Consider the following 14,267-nt stretch of genomic DNA (forward strand, 5'->3'; position numbering starts at 1 on the left):
AAAGTCGGAGGCAGTGTTTCGAACGAAGAGTTTGAAAGCCGAGTCTTTCCGCCGATCTTAAAAAAACGGTGTAACGAATACCAGATACTTGTCGTAGTTCGTAGTCGGTAATCGTTAGTCGTGCGAGGGGAAGCGGGTAAAAGGATAAGTTTCGTAGGGAAGAAAGCGGAAGGCCATTTTCCCGCGCCAAGAGAATCGACGAAACGCAAATTTCCCGCATCGATCGACGATCGATGATCGTTCGAATCGCTGGATATGGAGAATCGAATCACGTGGCAACATGCACATGGTTTTCAGGCTATGAATGAAAATATCTGGCAGATTTTCTGCAGAAGCCTTTAGAGGAAACCGGCAGGTCTTCCAAGCCATAAAGGTACTCTTCTATAAGCTCGGTCCATATGCACGTGCATTTTCCTTTCAGCCATTCATAAAAAGTCATTCATGAATTTTCGCTCATTTTTTCGCTCATCTCCTTTGCTCTCTCGAACAATCGCGTTATAAAGTTACGTTACCGAGTACTACGATCTCTCGAATAACTTTTCGAACGAATTCAAAGAAACTGGAAAAACGCTGGAAACGCGATCGATGCGATCGCTAAAAAATGAACGTTCGTACGTAACGATATATATGGTAAAACTATTTAGTCGTGTTTGTGGTTTGACCAGTAGTCGGTTTATCAAGCTTCTTATATCTTTCGTTTCCTAGCTTTATTTTATTTTCCGATCTTCGAAAAAAATATATTCGATCGTCGAATTCGCGATTTCTAAAGCATCGAGCCTCGAATACGCCCGTAACGCGTAAACGGGCAATTTTCGAAAACCGCCTTCAAATATTTCGTCTATCGTTCCATGCCGTTGCTCTCGATATACCGCGTCAACGATATCGTCGACGTCGTATCGTTTCGAAACTGACGATCGTTCGAAAGAAAAGCGACTCGCCGTTCTCCGACTTGTCTCGCGGTACGCGTTATCTCCAACAAACTGGATGAGAATTTTCTAAAATATAAAAGGAAAGAAAGAAAATACGGAAATAAGGAACGAACGTTCGAAAGCGAACGACAGAACGTACGACAGAACGAACGACAGAACGAACGACAGAACGAACGACAGAACGAACGACAGAACGAACGACAGAACGAACGACAGAACGAACGACAGAACGAACGACAGAACGAACGACAGAACGAACGACAGAACGAACGACAGAACGAACGACAGAACGAACGACAGAACGAACGACAGAACGAACGACAGAACGAACGACAGAACGAACGACAGAACGAACGACAGAACGAACGACAGAACGAACGACAGAACGAACGACAGAACGAACGACAGAACGAACGACAGAACGAACGACAGAACGAACGACAGAACGAACGACAGAACGAACGACAGAACGAACGACAGAACGAACGACAGAACGAACGACAGAACGAACGACAGAACGAACGACAGAACGAACGACAGAACGAACGACAGAACGAACGACAGAACGAACGACAGAACGAACGACAGAACGAACGACAGAACGAACGATAGAGCGAATTATAGAGACGAGTATCGAAAAGAAAATATCGACGAATATTTTTTCGCGATATTTTATCGGCAATCGAGAAAGTGGCGGTGGCGGTGGCGGCAGCGGCGACGGCGGCGGCAACGGTGGAAATATCGCGAAAAATATTGATAAAGAAATCGGTCATACTCATGGAGCAATGTGCGGTTGCTAGGGAGACCAGAGGGGCTGGACCACGTCTCTACAGAGAGGAGGCAATCCGTCCGTGTATTTTGTCGAGAGAGGCGGGGGAAGGGGGTGTCTCTAAGGGCGGCTACGACCAGAAATTTCGCAGAGATGGAGTTTCTGCAGAATCATCACACGGTGAACACCTCCGAACCGCCGTACACCCTTGGCACAGGTGAGCCACAGTGTCCCTGACTGCGAATTCATTTTCACTGCTATATATCGTATACGAGACGCGAGACTCGACACTCGAAGAAACCGATGCGACCTTTCTTTTCTTATTCTTACGAAACACGACATATCTTAGCGGTTATCTACGATTTTACCAAGTGACTTTGCCAACGTCCTCCTTCTTCGCGTGTTCTTTATTTTCGTTCCTGCGACCAGCATTCCGCGTTTTCCTTCCATGTTCCACCTTGCGTCGGACTTTTACATATTCTTTCTCGCACGTTGCAGGATAACGCGTTACAGAACGATACAGATGCTCGTAAACTCGTCGTTTATCTTTCTGCCAATCATCCGTGAATCTTGACCGAAGATTTCAGCAGAAGAATCTTTACGATCGACGGTTACTCGATATCTCTCGCGTTCTCTCTCGCCACCTCTCCCATAATCTCTCTTCAAACTGCAAAATAATCAAGTTAGACGATTTTCTATTAGCCATATTTTCCAACATCGATACACTTACCACGCTTACGATACGAAAACGACAGAAACGATATCGCTAGATCGTTTCACGATAAACTCCGTCTAGTTGAACTTTATCTAAAAACTTCGATCTTACAGTTACGTTTAACGATACACAAAGTTGAAATTTCACGATCCGAAAGCATCGTAATTTTCCATTTCGATTTTAGCGACAAGCGAGTTTGAAAAATTAGCTTGCCATTTCGCTTAAATCCGAATCACCGGGATCACAATCTACGAGATTCGGACTTATTTTTTCAAATAGCGTCGTCTTCCTAATTCGATTTAATCGAACGTCTCTTCTGCCCGTAGGTTCGGTAGGAAGTATCGAGGCCACCATACCTTCCGGCCTGTGCACCGGGTCTCTCGGTGTCCTGTCCACCGAAGACACCTTAACGGATAATCAAAACGAAGAGACTCTGGGTGCACTGCAGGGCACGCTTCGTCTACAGGATCTGCAAAATTCTCCGCAAGACATTGGCGCTGATCAAACGCAACACATCCAAAATTCCGGACAGAGCCAAGTGGTCAGCGAGTTTGGAGCGAGCTTCTGGGTCGACGATATGGCTGGTTTTCCATTGCCACCGCTGGACTTGGACCCGTTACCTCCTGGTCTCTTCAGCCCATGCTCGGCAACCTACAAGTAAGTGGCAGGAAAATCTCTCTCTCCTCGTTCCATTCGTTGTTCCACCTTTTTCGCTCCGATCTCTAGAAATTTGTCCACTCGTCGTCGTCTCTGCTTCGCAACGTTTGTTTCCTTTCGTGCATACTTTTCGCTCTATTATAAACATACCGCTACTTCTGTTACAAATATGAATACGCTAAAATAGCGTATCGAATAGCGTAACGAGTTTGGTAAAAAATTTGCCGCCACCTTCTTTCCTTCCTTATATTCTTATATCTTTAATTCCTTATATCTGAAAAAAAAAGAAACGAAACGATGATTCTTCGTTTCAACCTTTTTTTTTTTGTTAGAAAGAGATTTTATTAGAACGTTGTTTGGTCTTTTAAACATCCGTCGGAGCGAGAGTAACGAGGAGAACGAGATTCGGCACAAGTAATGTTCTTACACGTTATGTGCATGCTGCGTGTTTTTCCCCCATAAATGTACAAAAATCTGCAGTTTAATCGCCGCGACAGACATTTTTCAAGTATTTCAAAACATATATAAACGGAAGGATACCTTCGACTATTTAGGCTTCATCTACAACGTGCGACGAGTTTCAAAATTGCCTGCATGTAAGAAACGTAAAATACGATTTATTGTGATTTTCCTCTGCGGCCTTTGTATAGTTCTCTACTCTTCGTTACAGTATCACAGTATAACAGTATCGAAGAGCATCAACGAGTATTTATTCCGCCACTTGTATTTGTACCAACGACTCGCGAATTCGGCTGTAAATAATTTGTTTATTTATTCATTTATTCAAAATATATTCGACGGACCGCGACAGAAATATTTCGCTCCACCTATCAACGATCAATCCTCCACAATCTTTACGATTATTTCCTAAAATATCAGTTATTTCGCCCGTACGTGAACCGCCATGCGTCCTGGTCTGACTAATGTTACGCGTTTCCACTTGGAATCGATCGTTGCATACACGGGACTAAAGAGTCAACCGGTTTACCGGATCGGTAAAAATAAACAAACGGATAGAATATATCTGACGATATATTTCAATTCAACGCCGATACGTCCGAATATTTCGTTCGAAACAGATTTGATATTAACAAACAACGAAGCACGCAAACGTTTCAACTAAAAAAGAAAAGAAAAAGAAAAAAGGAAAAAAATAATGGAAATATCGAATTGTTTGGATAGTTTGTAGCCAAGTTTAAGAAAATTTCAAATCCTATGTATACGTTTTTATTTTAATAGAGTCTTTTCTTCGATAATATCTTAATTTAATTATCTTTCTCGAAGAACTTGCCATCTTATGTAGTAATAAATTGTTCCTAGTTTCCGTAAACTTTTCCTATATCTCGTTTGATGTCATTAGAAGAAGTCGGTAAGTAAAATGATAAAAATCGGAATAAATAATGATCGTTCTGTGAATGTAGATATGTAACGTAAGTGATGCTAGGTAAGGTTCACCTACTTTTTATCGATGCGTGAAATTTAATATTGCCTTTTTCAAAAACGACAGCTTTCTCACTCTCCTCGTTCTTCGATATGTACAGCGTTCGACATCGAATAGGCAACAAATTTTATCTGAATTCGTTGTCTGGCAGACGCTCGTAAAAAATTATACCCTTGTTCGCCAACCGGGTTGCACAACGACCATAATAGTTGCAAAAATTTCGTGCACCTCCTCGTCTATCCAACACGTTTTCTATTATATATTTCATATTAAACAAACATTTCGATTTCTCTAAAAGCGAATAATTGGAGCCACTTGTTAACCAGGATAATCGACTTTAGCGACCTTAGGTTTTCGATACGTTCGATTCGTTCTCCTCTGTTCGAAAAATATTATACAGTGGCTACAGAAACTATTAGTACGCTAGTACGTTTATCGGTGGATTTATATACTAGCTAGTTGGATGCAACTGTAACAATTAACGTATCGTATAGTAATATGTACTTTTATATGATTAGAAAATAAGCATGTACGAGCAAGTAATTTTTGTAGCCACTACGTTAGCGGGATTAACGATGGACGTAACGATGGACGCGAGACAAGAAACAGAAAACGGAATATGGAGTGGCATGTAGCGTAAAAATGATTGTAACGTTGTATTCGATATACCTTGTAATCTTTAAGCGTCCTTGCAGTTGGGGTTGCACCAGAGGAGAATGTGCGCCGAGAACGAGCAACGCGAACGGGGAAGGTGTGGCGGACGTGTTACTATCGTTAAAACATGCGGTGGTCCATCCTGGAAGTCCTACCGGCGGATACTACTCCACGGCAGGATCGAGTCATCATTATTCTCAAGATTATACTCAAAATCTTGGCCCACCTGTCCCACCCACGCATTACGCGTCTACACCAGCCATGTCTGTGAACGTTTCTATGAATATGACCATGAACATGAACATGCACTCTGGGTGAGTATCGTTTTATTTGTATTTATTTTAACGAGCCAGTAGAAAATGATCAAACTTTTATTTTCCACGCTAACGCTTATCCTCCATTTGTATCTTTAACGATCCGTGTCTTTACGACTGATAAAAACATTGCTCTTCGGTTTCAAAATAGGAAATTTTCAATTTCTACCTTTCCAAATCATCGAAACCAATCCAATCGCTTTCTCCTTACACGCTGCCGCTCCAACCATTAACACATCCGCCAACATTCACTACAAATTGAACGTATTTCGCTATAATATTAATATAAAACTGTTATTTCATTCGCGTCATCTGTACGTCGTAATGTAAGATATAAAATACAATTACAATTAATTACGATAGAAGATTATAATTAAAAATTAAAACTTCAAGTATCGGAAGGATCTCGATTTCCACAATTTTTTATCATTCTCCTTTGTTTAATATTTCATATAAAATTTGAATGTCGTTTATAGTTTTATCTAAAATCCTTAAAACATGTAATATCGGTCTCTATTAATTTTCAATATCCTTAGGAAAATAAGTTTCAAAATTCGTTTCAACGAAAATATTCAATCTGATACAAATAAATATATAAGAATTGTAGTATTTTAAATACTTGTTTCAATCGTGAAATTAGACTTTATAAAATATTGCTATTTTTTCATATGAAAGGGGTCGTAGAATTTAGAGAATAATCGTTATGAAATAATATTCGTTATCGTTTTATTTTGTTGGAATCTTTTTCGTTGCCTAGAAATAGAGCGGCGAGTACGAACATTTTCTGAATCGAACCATATTCGTAGCGGCACTGTTTCATAGAAATCGACACTTTATTGGAAGCCATAAGAATCGTAAGGTGAACCGATACTCTATTCTTCTAAATTACGTGATTTTTGTTGAAATTGTTGCGATACAAAGAATCTGATTGTTTTATAAAGCTTTTTACTATTTGCTTGGAAAAACACAAACACAGAAACTCGCATAACACAACGATTTAAACAATTCAACCAGTTTTATTATATAGCAATTCTGTTGTCTTTCCTTTTACGATATAAAAATTTCCTAAAATACCATGCGTTTGCTTTATCAATTATCGAAATACGTAGCTAAAAACTATATAGACAAAAAGAGAAACCACAATTTTTAAGACGATCAAACTATTAAAAATAACAAAATAAATATAAGAAATAGGAAAGGTACTTTCTTATTAAACATCTAGTTCGTATGATTATCGTGCAATTCGTATTATTACCTAAATAAATTACCTAAATAAATAGGTGTTTTTATAATAAGAATTTGATACATGAGAATCTCTTAAACATCTTATATTACAACAAAATTCACTTGACCAAGGCAGCCTTTCGATTATTTTCGACAGCATTTTTTCAAAAATACAATTTCATCTCACCATTTCGATATACCTTTTGTGAAGTAGCTCGTAGTAGTAATATTTCTCTTCGAAGCCAGACAGCCCTTCGCCATTTTGCTCGACGGAGAGGGTGCGCATCTAAGAGGGTGTAAAAGCCGAGCTATTCTGAAATTCACGGTTGTGTGCGTAGGTACGAGCAAAGCTATTCGTCGGCATGGGGCGTGGAACCCCTGTTAAGTCCCGCCCAGCAGTATAATCCTGTGGAGCAGCAGGCAAGGGTGAATCAACCCCCGGCCAATAGTCTGATCGGCACCAGTACCCATCCTCATTCTCATCCCCCGGCGCACGGCCATTCCAGGCTGCAATTGTCCAGTGAGCATGCTCTGTGCATAGGCGCCACCGGGAACCCAGTCACACCCGACGACAATGGCAGACCTAACCTATGCCGAATTTGCGGCAAGTCGTATGCGCGACCCAGCACCCTCAAGACGCATCTTAGAACGCACTCTGGGGAGAAACCGTTTAGGTTAGTGGTGAATCCGCTTCGCTTATCGCTCGATAACATTCGATCGATAAAGGTTGGTCGTTTTATTCCGTTCACCGATTTACAGCAGTAATTAGAAATTTATTATAAGAGAACCTCTCGAAACGATACCGATTCAGAGATATATATCAAACGAGATATTCTACGCGTTGGCAATTTTACTTATCATTGTACAAAGATTTATTATTGTCACTATGCTGGGATTATACTGTTCTGTATAGATTTCATCGATCACGAATGCACAATCACAGATGAAACAATTTAAATCCAGTAAATATCACATTGAAAAGCATCTGAAAGTGTATAATATTATGTTATTATCTTGTTGCAGGGTTAATAGAGTCGATATGAAAGTTCGATTAAATTCTATAACTTTCAAATATAGATACTTTCAAATATTGATAAAAGATTTATTCTAATCGATGTTATCAAAAATACTTTAGACCATAAATATTTACTTCTGTTGTTCGAACAGTATTCGCGACAGTACCCCATCGTTCCCATCGTTACTTTAGGTTAGGTTCAAAACTTTCATCGTATCGAAATCGAACCTTCGAAAACGTCACATACTTAACGAGACTACCATCTTTTTTCTTCTTTCTCTTAAATTTAAATACAATTAGTTCACAAATTCTTTAGACAAAATACTTACAGTCGTTCTTCCTATAAATCGTTCGTCGCAATTCCAGTACTTCAATTTTCAATAGAACGATGGAATTACAAACTGACAAAAACTCGTTACTGCTACCAATAATCACTATATTGGCATAATAACATGGTTCTCCTACAACCAAAATTTAATGCTCCGTATGAAAAATAAAAATATTTTTTCCACTATAATAAATTTTCCACTTGAAGATGATGTCACAGTGACGAAATAAAATCGTTTCAATTACATATGTATATAATAGATCGATATATCAAAATTATCTTCCTATGAAACCATAGAATTCGGATTCTTTTATGCGATAATTTTACTAATATTATTTTATATTTACAAAATGTCTCAAGATTTACATTTTTTAGGTGTCACGCGTGCTCCAAGGCATTTAGTCAAGCCGCGAATTTAACTGCCCATGCAAGAACTCATTCGGGAGAAAAACCATTTCGATGTCCAGTGTGTGATCGGAGATTTTCGCAAAGCAGTTCCGTAACCACACATATGAGAACGCACTCGGGAGAACGTCCGTATAGGTGTGTTGTACCACGTTATATGGATTATTTATTCACCCGTGGCACAACGCGTGCCGCTTAAAACCGGCACATATCATTACTTGGAAGTATTTGTATCTTATCGCATGCAGAAAAGTATAAAAATCTGCAATGACATTTCTTATATTATACAAAATTATTTCTTCTAAATTCATATAAATTACTTCCAAGTCGACGATTATCGACATAATTACGTTAAACAATGTTGTATTACGTTTTGCAATCCAATTGATCGATTTACCTTTTATAATCGCCAATTCTCTTTTATTCCAGATGTCGATTCTGCAAAAAGGCATTCTCGGATAGTTCTACATTAACCAAACATCTTCGTATTCATTCTGGCGAGAAACCATATCAGTGTAAGTTGTGCTTGCTGAGGTTTAGCCAAAGCGGTAATCTGAACAGGCATATGAGAGTCCATGGCGGTTCTCTAACGTGACACAGCTCAATATCGATTATCGATAACAATCGTGTTCTACCGCGATGTTGTCGAATACCTGTGATTCAACTTGGCTCGAGTTTACCGGCGAAAATGTAAAATAAAATAACTGCGACGAATGTTGATACTCTCAATAGAGTTCTGCTTCCTGACTGACTCAAATTTGCAAAGCGTTCGTGCGAACACTTGGTTATTTAAGGGCTTACATTTGAATATTTTTTTAAACGATACACAAGACAAGTAATAATCACAATATGTGTTATATTTGGCATTAGGAACTCATCAAGAATTCATTATATATATATACATATATGCATATATATATATATGTGTGTGTGTGTGTGTGTGTGAGTATATGTATATGTATATATATCATATATACATATATATACACATCATCATCATCATCATTACCATTATCATCATCATCAATCATCATCACCATCATCAATCATCATCATTATCATCATCCTCGCCAACATCATCATCACCATCATCATCATCATCATCATCATCATCATCATCATCATCATCATCGTCGTCATCATCATCATCATCACCTCCTGAATCGGAACATTAAATCGAAGGAAATAAAAAACGAAATGTATCGGCATCGTTATAATTTTAGAAAGTATGCACCCGCGAAATTTCTTGTTCGTTCACTTATACGTTCAGGAATTGTTTACAAATAGGTCAGGGATAGGTTAACAGGGTATCGCAGATTTAGACCTACAGCATCCACCACAGCACCGTTGATTATTGTACAAATATTGTATTTATTATAATTATTATTAATTATAATATTAATGTTGCTGTTTTCACCATCTTCAATTTTCATTATGTGGCTTTTTCTTTCTCAGTTTGCTTCTTTTTCGTCATTGTAAAACGAAGGTGTTTTGGCGCCATTTCCATCGGACAAAAAAAAAAAAGAAAGAAAAAAGAACGACCTCTCTCTATATATAATATATATATATATAATGTATTTATACACATATATATATATTATATATATTAATATATAATATATATAGAATATTCGTATGAGAACGACTAATTAAAAACGGATGAATGAATATGTGAGTTCTTTTTTGTTTGTAATCCCACAGCATCAGGACCCACATACTTTCTCGTAGACAGAAGGGGGGGAAAAGGAGGCTTCATATTCGCCGGCTAGTTGGTAATTAAGTGCGTAGATATTGGTTCATGAATCCTCGCATTAATTTACCTCTCTTCACAATTAAAACTATATAAAAACAGCTCTCTCCATCATTTAGAGTAGTATCTCCTATTCATTCGTCAAAATTCTCTCGCTCACGCTCTCGTTCTTTCTTCATATATATATATATAATGATGTATTTATAAGTAATAATATTCTTGAAAAAGAAAAGAAAGAAAACGTATGTATAATGTTCCTACGTTATGTACCGGTACGACTTGTTGCAGGGACGAGCTGACCCCCGATTCTCTATATCGAAGTCCTCTAAACAAACCTGCAGCTTTTTGGACCATCTCGTCACGCGACAAACGTACCACGTGTAGCGTGTACGTAGCGTATCTCTATTTAGAACTGTATAATGTCATCTCTGTCACACTGTATGTGTCTCTGTGATGCTTTATGTTTTCATTTCTTCTTTCTTTCTCTCTCTCTCTCTCTCTCTCTCTCTCTCTCGCTTGCTTGCTCGCTCGCTCGCTCTCTCACTCCTACATCGTCTCATATTTATCGATCAAGTGTTGTTCGGTAATTTGATCTTTACAACAGTTGGAATGGTTCGTCATTCGCTTGTGAAAGCTTCGAAGCAAAAGCTCGTGTAAGGTGCATATTCAACCCAAAAGCATCGATGAATAATACCAAACAACTCAGTCTATTTTTGTCTTCCGAATGACTAAATAATATTAAGAAAAAAAAAAAAAAAAGAAGAAAAGAAAAAATCCTTTCATCCGACGTAATATACATATGTATCGATCACTGAGAAACTGAAGAACTAATCGTCTATACCTATATATGATATATATATATATAAGTGATACATATATATATATATATATATCACTTTTCTTCTCACAATATTTGCACTCCTCTTGAAATACGGACACGCAGTGTGTTGGAGAGTTGAACGCTCTTTACAACCGCACGACAATTCCGAAATGGCGTCTAAAATTAATAACCAACGCCATTACGACGATCCGCAATTATACATGACGACGATTAACCATCGCGATAAATTTTACTTTCTCTCCGATAAACGAAATGATACAAAAAAAACAACCGAATAGATATGTGTGTCTCTAAAATAGATTTTTCATATTCTTCATTTTTTTTCTCTTTTTTCTTTTTTATTTAATTATTATCATCGTTTTTAATAATCTTTTTCTCAAAAAATTGTCCATTTTGTCCTTTCTTTCATCTTTTTTTTCGTTTTTTTTTTTTTCTTTTAATGATTCATCTTTCGATAATATATTCAAGTTTTCGTAACATCGCATTTTTACTTTACTTAATACAATAATTAATCATATTATAATTATCAATTAATAAAACTTGTCTCTGTTCGTACTACCTTTCGCTCGTGTGTTCTTTCGTTCTCTCTTTCTTCCGTACACAATCTCACTCACTTAAAGAACGCTAATCGATAGGTGTTTATCTTCTCTGAAACAATAAGTGGTTTTTTGTTCCTTTCAGAAAACACAAAAATACTCTGTATCAAAATGCCACTTATCGATGTTACCTATTATTATTATTATCGTTATTTACGAATTTAAACACTTCGGATGAAGATGCTGCATTCAATTACGGAACGTTAAGGCATTCATGAGTGTAACTCGAAAAAAGTACAAAAATAGATGCCACAAAAATTAAAGACGACACGTTTTTCTCAGTTTATTGAAGCAATTCGTTTTACTATACACCCGCGCTGATCCTATCGTCACCAATAAGTTTTTTTTAGCAGTAAATAACATTCGTGAAAAGGAGGAAACTAATTTTATATCTACAAAAGTCATATCATGTCCCATTCAAAAATATATCTTCCATTCGCTATCATTCTCAATGTACAATACAAAAATCATATTTAACCCTAAAGTTCATATTTCTGCAACTTAAACAATCTTGCATTTATATGTGCACTTCAAAATTTTCGCATGTAAAATAAAAAGAAAACTTACAAAATTGGGAGAATTAGAACAATCGGAATTTATAAAATTTCAATTATCAAGAACAGTTTCTCCCCTTCTCACGAATACCATTCTCCTTTTACTGAGTTTCTCAATACATTTTTAATTTGTTTTATCGATCGGTGCGTGAAGACAAATAAACCTTACTTTGATCATACATATATATCGTAAGGCAATTGAAATAGGTCTGTTTGTATCGGTAATCGACATTTAAAAATATGAATAAATCAGGCATTCGATTTTACCAAGTTCTATTTAGTACTATCAACAACATAGTGATGTACCACACGCTTGAGAATGCCCCAACGGTTACATATTTCTTTACAATTTCCTTCGTTACTTTTAGCCACTTTTACCACAGGTAAGATATACTACTGACTTCGTATTCCTGTTTTTTTTTCTTTTCCTTTTATCACGCAGCATTTTCATGATCTTTAAGTGAAACATAAAAATGTATCTGTGAGCAACTACATTTTCCATTTTAATATAATATACTAACACTGAGAGTCACAACGTCCACGAAAGAAATGAAGTTTGTAAAAATTATTCAAGTTGCCAAATTATATATTTATATATATGCTCTCGGGAGTATGGTTCTCATTTAGAAACAAAAACTAAAGAGCATGCGCGAACCCAAATACAGTGTGGCAAAATAATGCATGACTTCGCTAAAAACATGTTTCATGTTTGAAATGAAAGAATATGAAGGATTAAAACATATAGTGTATATATATATATGCGGTGTGTGTGTGTGTATGTGTGTTTTTGTGTATATATATATATATATATATATATATATGTATATGTATATATATATATGTATATATATTTATATCGAACAGGGAGGTTTTTCTTTTATTTATAGTATTAGATGTTTTCATGGAATACTAAACTATTATGTAGCGCAAAAATTACAAATGGAACTAATGCAAATACGAAATAAGAAATTCTGAAATTGTTTATTCCCTACGTTAAACCTATTTAACTGGAAGCGAAATATCATTGATAAAACTTATACAGGATATTTAGGCTAAACTCATTAATATGCTTTTCAACTGTGTGCCAGATGTAATGTTCACCCATGTTTGATTTGTACTCTATGACTAGCCAATGTACTTCTCGATGCTGCAGGTATCATTATAAAAGGAAGAACTGATCATGGGCCTGAGGAACTAATTACCAATCTTGATCGACCAAAGTTTGATTAAACTTTGATAAAAACAGAATACAAAACACAAAAACAAAAAATCAATGAAACTTCATTTTCCTTGTATTTGCTTTTTCTTTATGTCATCATTTGTGTTGTCTAAAGTCACGTACGGTTAAGTATGAAGTGAATTATACAAAATTACGACACAGAGAATTCTTACCCACCGTTTGGTTATTTCCTCCTTTAGCCACGACATCTTATAAATTGTCATCATTACTGCCCAACTGTATTTGGTTTGGTCACAATGTTACATCAAATGCACTATTCCAGGAGTCCACCAAACGCAGACTCAAGCTCATCATACATGCGCGCGCCATTCACACATGCCATGCATACTCTACATCGATACGTACGTAAAACACGTGTACACTCCGGAGAACACACGTTTTAAACGCACGCACAGTAGCAATTCAAAGCAAGGCAAACCTCGATCTTTCTCTCCTACTCATTCACTCTCTCCATTGCGTTTTCTTCTTCTTCATTTTGTTCTTTCTTTCTCTCGCTCTTTCTCTCGCTCTTTCTTCCCGCCTACCCCCCGTTCTCTCATTTCACTCTTTCTCAAGGATGGATTCCCTCGAGTTCGTCGGAAGCAGCGGACAGATTTCTGGGGCACATCGTGCACGACACACGTTAGTCAATCGGCCATTTGTCGTCGGAGGTCGTGTGTGAATGGCTAAGGGAAATTAGATCGGAGGGTGGTGCTGGAGTGGACGTCGGGGGTTCAAGGTCAACGAGGGCTCGGTGCAGGTGGGCTTGGCCGGGGGTCAGGCTCGCTCACTATGCTGTGTGGTATACCGGTTAATCCAGCAGTAGGAGGAGCTGAAGTAGGGCCTCCAGCCCCAC

At 37.5% G+C, this 14,267-nt stretch overlaps 2 protein-coding genes across 2 annotated transcripts in view; one reads left to right on the plus strand and one right to left on the minus strand.

Annotated features, from left to right (window-relative positions):
- The first annotated feature begins 211 nt into the window (after positions 1–211).
- On the plus strand, positions 212–9,197 carry LOC100740828 (protein glass-like). Its single transcript, XM_003489942.4, has 7 exons — positions 212–373; positions 1,730–1,915; positions 2,740–3,070; positions 5,207–5,479; positions 7,042–7,377; positions 8,422–8,589; positions 8,881–9,197. Exons 2-7 carry the CDS (start codon positions 1,852–1,854, stop codon positions 9,044–9,046), a joined length of 1,338 nt encoding a protein of 445 aa, XP_003489990.1. The 5' UTR covers positions 212–373; positions 1,730–1,851; the 3' UTR covers positions 9,047–9,197.
- Positions 9,198–13,466: 4,269 nt separating this feature from the next.
- Positions 13,467–14,267, minus strand: part of LOC100743504 (C-terminal-binding protein) — a gene marked incomplete in the record, with an annotated part of 5,122 nt that continues 4,321 nt past the window's right edge. Inside the window, 1 exon segment of the mRNA XM_033320979.1 lies at positions 13,467–14,267. Within this exon segment, the coding sequence (XP_033176870.1) occupies positions 14,152–14,267 (116 nt within the window).

This window comes from Bombus impatiens, unplaced genomic scaffold (assembly GCF_000188095.3).
Source record: "Bombus impatiens unplaced genomic scaffold, BIMP_2.2 scf_0382, whole genome shotgun sequence".
NCBI lineage: Eukaryota > Metazoa > Arthropoda > Insecta > Hymenoptera > Apidae > Bombus > Bombus impatiens.